This window comes from Poecilia latipinna, unplaced genomic scaffold, assembly GCF_001443285.1.
Source record: "Poecilia latipinna isolate Pla-1442-1.1 unplaced genomic scaffold, P_latipinna-1.0 Scaffold328, whole genome shotgun sequence".
Lineage (NCBI taxonomy): Eukaryota > Metazoa > Chordata > Actinopteri > Cyprinodontiformes > Poeciliidae > Poecilia > Poecilia latipinna.
This window is the reverse complement of record NW_015112944.1, coordinates 304,802-308,263: the sequence shown is the minus strand read 5'-3', so window position 1 is coordinate 308,263 and position 3,462 is coordinate 304,802. Positions and strand designations below refer to the sequence as shown.

At 37.0% G+C, this 3,462-nt stretch overlaps 1 protein-coding gene across 4 annotated transcripts in view; it reads right to left on the bottom strand.

The window, feature by feature from the left end:
- The window catches only part of LOC106949145 (dipeptidyl aminopeptidase-like protein 6), a 105,319-nt gene that overhangs the window by 80,653 nt on the left and 21,204 nt on the right, over positions 1 to 3,462 (bottom strand). The window contains exon 2 of one of the 4 annotated variants that reach the window (XM_015035210.1): positions 3,142 to 3,364. The exons of 2 other annotated variants lie outside the window; for them this stretch is intronic. In XM_015035210.1, the coding sequence (XP_014890696.1) occupies positions 3,142 to 3,333 (192 nt within the window). In that variant the 5' untranslated portion in view covers positions 3,334 to 3,364. The remainder of the gene's footprint in view (positions 1 to 3,141; positions 3,365 to 3,462) is intronic. One more of the 4 variants, XM_015035211.1, reaches the window with a different exon arrangement.

The following is a 3,462-nucleotide window of genomic DNA, read 5'->3' as shown; positions in this document are numbered from 1 at the left end:
AACAAGATTCCCAGATACTTAAACTCCTCCACTTGAGGCTGGACGACCCCTCTGACCCGGAGAAGGCACTCTACCCTTTTCCAGCTCAAGACCATGACCAAGACCAAGATCAAAAAAAATATTTCATTTATTAGCTAGCTAATAGCTAGCTAATCTAGCACTATGCGGTAAAGTAAACAATCCCTATGCCTAGTAACTGATGCTATCAGGAGGAATTGATAACTGTGTTTATAGCACTGTGGAAGATTATATTTTATTTTTATTTCAGCTACAAAGGGGGTTTTCAAGCATAAAAGGTCTATCTCAGATCATCCAAAAGTATGTTCATTGGATTTAAGTCCGTACTTTGACTAAGCCATTTAGTTTAAATCATAATTTGAAACCAGCTGTTTGTATTTAATCAGTTTATCTTAAACTGATGATCGACAACATCTAATTGTGACATAAAAGTGAAGCACGAGTCATCTCTGAAGGTACAGAAACTGACTTCGATCATAAAGGTTTCAAACATCAGCCCCAATTGTGAAGAAACAGAAATGTTTACATTTTCCAATGTTAATCCTACCATACAGAAAAGGTTAATGTAGGCAGGATCCTGTCAGAGCCCCTCAGGCTTTGATCTGTGGGCAAAAATATCTCAATGTTTAACCTTTAGGCTTGTCAGTTAATTAGGTTTGTGTTTGCAGAAAAGGAAGCAAGGAGGAAAATAAACTGTTTGTAAAGTCTAACCTGTGACTCTGGATTTAACACCAAACCCTCATGGATGCATACAATCAAAACAATTGATCAATTTCACAACAAACACAAAAAGTCTCTCAGAAGCCCAGAAAAACAACAACAACAAAAAAACACATTAATAAAATATCACAATTGCTTGCAAAAAAGTAAGTTCTTTTATTTGTGTCCTTAACTTCAAATGCTGCTGAATTCAGATCAAAGAAAAGTGAATCCTGACAACTATTTGAGTTATTGTTTCTGCTTTTCCGTCCACAGTATGAATGACAACACCAGCAGTGTCTTAAATCTTTAACCAAGACCTGTTTTGGAAAAATGGAGCTCCATGAAATGGACTCCCCATCTCCGAAGGCACAAGGCAATTTCATGCTCCACCACAACTCCAGGGAACCTCAGCAGTGAATGTCACCTCAAGGTTAACAGCCTAAACTTAGGGAATATCTTGGAAGTCCATCGGGGCAATAACAGCTGTAAAATCCAATCTTAAGGTTGTTAAAGGGAAAAAAAATAGTTTTAATGAGCCAGCATTGAAGGAGTGGAGAAAGGATCTTCCTTCTTTTTCTTTTCTTTTTTTTTGCCTGCTCTGTGTCGAGCTAAGCCGTTCCTCTTGTTATTGATACTGACGGCTGCAGAGTGTGAGTACTCAGTCTGTTGCCAGCCTACTCACTAGACTAACAGGGATGAATAAATCAAAGGAGCATCAAAGATACATATTTGTTCAAGGCAGGAAACTTTTTTTTTTCTCTGCAAACAAGCAGAGCAAACCAAAAACTGTCTGCAGTTTTGGTTTGTTGGTTGACACCAGGGATGGTTAATTAGTAAAACACCTCTGCTCTATGCTCCATCAACCTGAAAGAAAGTTTAAAAAAAAGGTATTTGGATAAGAACAATTTTGATTGATCAAAAAATGTAATTAAAAGAATGCTTTTAAACTGTGTTTAGTAGAAACAGTCTAAGATAAAAACAAGCCTTATACAGATCTTTCTAAATGTATTCATACCCCCGATACAAACAGCCAACCCCAAGGAAAACCTAGAGCAACTGGTTGCCTTCAGCCTTCACCTAATCAGGAAGTAGAGTGTAGCTGTGTGACATTTAATCTCAGTGAAAACACAACTGTTCTCTGAAGGCCTCAGATGTTTCTCAGGCAGATTAGTTAGCAAACAGCATCACGAAGAGCAAGGAACACACCCGACATGTCAGATAAATTAGAAAACTACAACTCAGACAAAGACAACTATTAGCTGCATGTTCCACCAGTCCTTTTTCAGCCTGTCTGACTGATCTTTAGCTATTTTTTTGCAAAGAAAACTATGTCAAAGTTCAAAGGGTTATTGCAGGCATCTCATGAACCCATCTGATAATTTCACTTTTACGATGTAAAGATCTTAAACTGCTTTAATTTTGTGGCTAATTGCATCTACATGCAAAGTAATATTCAAATTATACATGAACAACATTTGTAATTGATATTAGAAATGTACATCAAAGGTAACTTGATGTTTTTTAGGCAAAACCTTTTGATTCATTGTTTAATGTGTCTTGTATATTTTAAACAATTAGCATTTATTGCTGTCATTTTTTTCACTCTGTTTAAATAGCTTTTTTCAAATGTATGTACTTTTAATGGTGCAATGATTGTTTAAATTGTTTCTTTAGTATTGTTTTTTTTTACCTTTATTTTGATTGTTATGTTCTTTCGTTAGTCTATGTAATCTGTAAAATGGATTACAGATCTGGATTGGAGGGTTTTTTTATTATTTAGTTGAATATGTTCAGCCTTGTCATTTGTTTTTATTGATCCATACTCTGTTTGAAAGGTCTTCATAAGATCACTGTAGTTATTATTAAAATAAATACATACCAAAGCCACACACTGCTCTGCAGAAGGGCACAAGGCCCTTTTATGTTGGTGCACTTCCTTCTCAGAAGTGCAAGTTATCTCAGAAAGCACACGCCAGAATATCAAATGTATTTTGCCTGAGCCCGGTGGATTAGTGTTAAAAATAATCCAGATGCCCCATATTTTCTAAACAAATCACAGAGTGATGTAACAAAAAAAAGAAGAGATTTCTGCCACTTTGAAGTACTGTGCAGCTTCAGGACCACGGGCAGCACCACAAAGAACTCCAAATAATCACAAACCCCCAGAAAATGCACACTTATGGGCACATGTTAAGAACTGCAACAAATAGAGTGAAGTAACTTGGATGAGAAATGAACCATGTTTAACTGAGAGACACACAAAGTAACCGCTCAAACCAACCAGAAGGCAAGGACCTTTAGACGTATCTGCAAAAACATGTTTAAGTTTCACTGACTTTCTAAAGGGAAAATACCTAAAAAGCATCTTTTGGGATCACTACAATCTGTCAGTATGGTGCAAATAAACAACAAGTGTCTTACATCCTCATCTTCCCGTAAGCACTTTTTCCTGTACTGGACGTGAGCTCGGCCCTCGGCTCCCTGGTGAGATGGCTTGGTTCCGTTCTCCTCGTCTGCGACCTGTCCTCCAAGAAGGTGGCTGGCCTCAGGTGGGTGCGGAAACGAATTGGTCGTATTGATCTTCCCGGTGAATCTCTGATACAGCGAAGCCATGTCGGTGCTGCGTTTTCTTTTTAATCAGGTTTAAAAAAAAAAAAAAAAAAAAAAAAAAAAAAACTTAACACAAGGAGGGGGGGGAAAATGGGTTTTGGTTTTTTTTTTTTTTTTTTTTTTTTTTTTTTT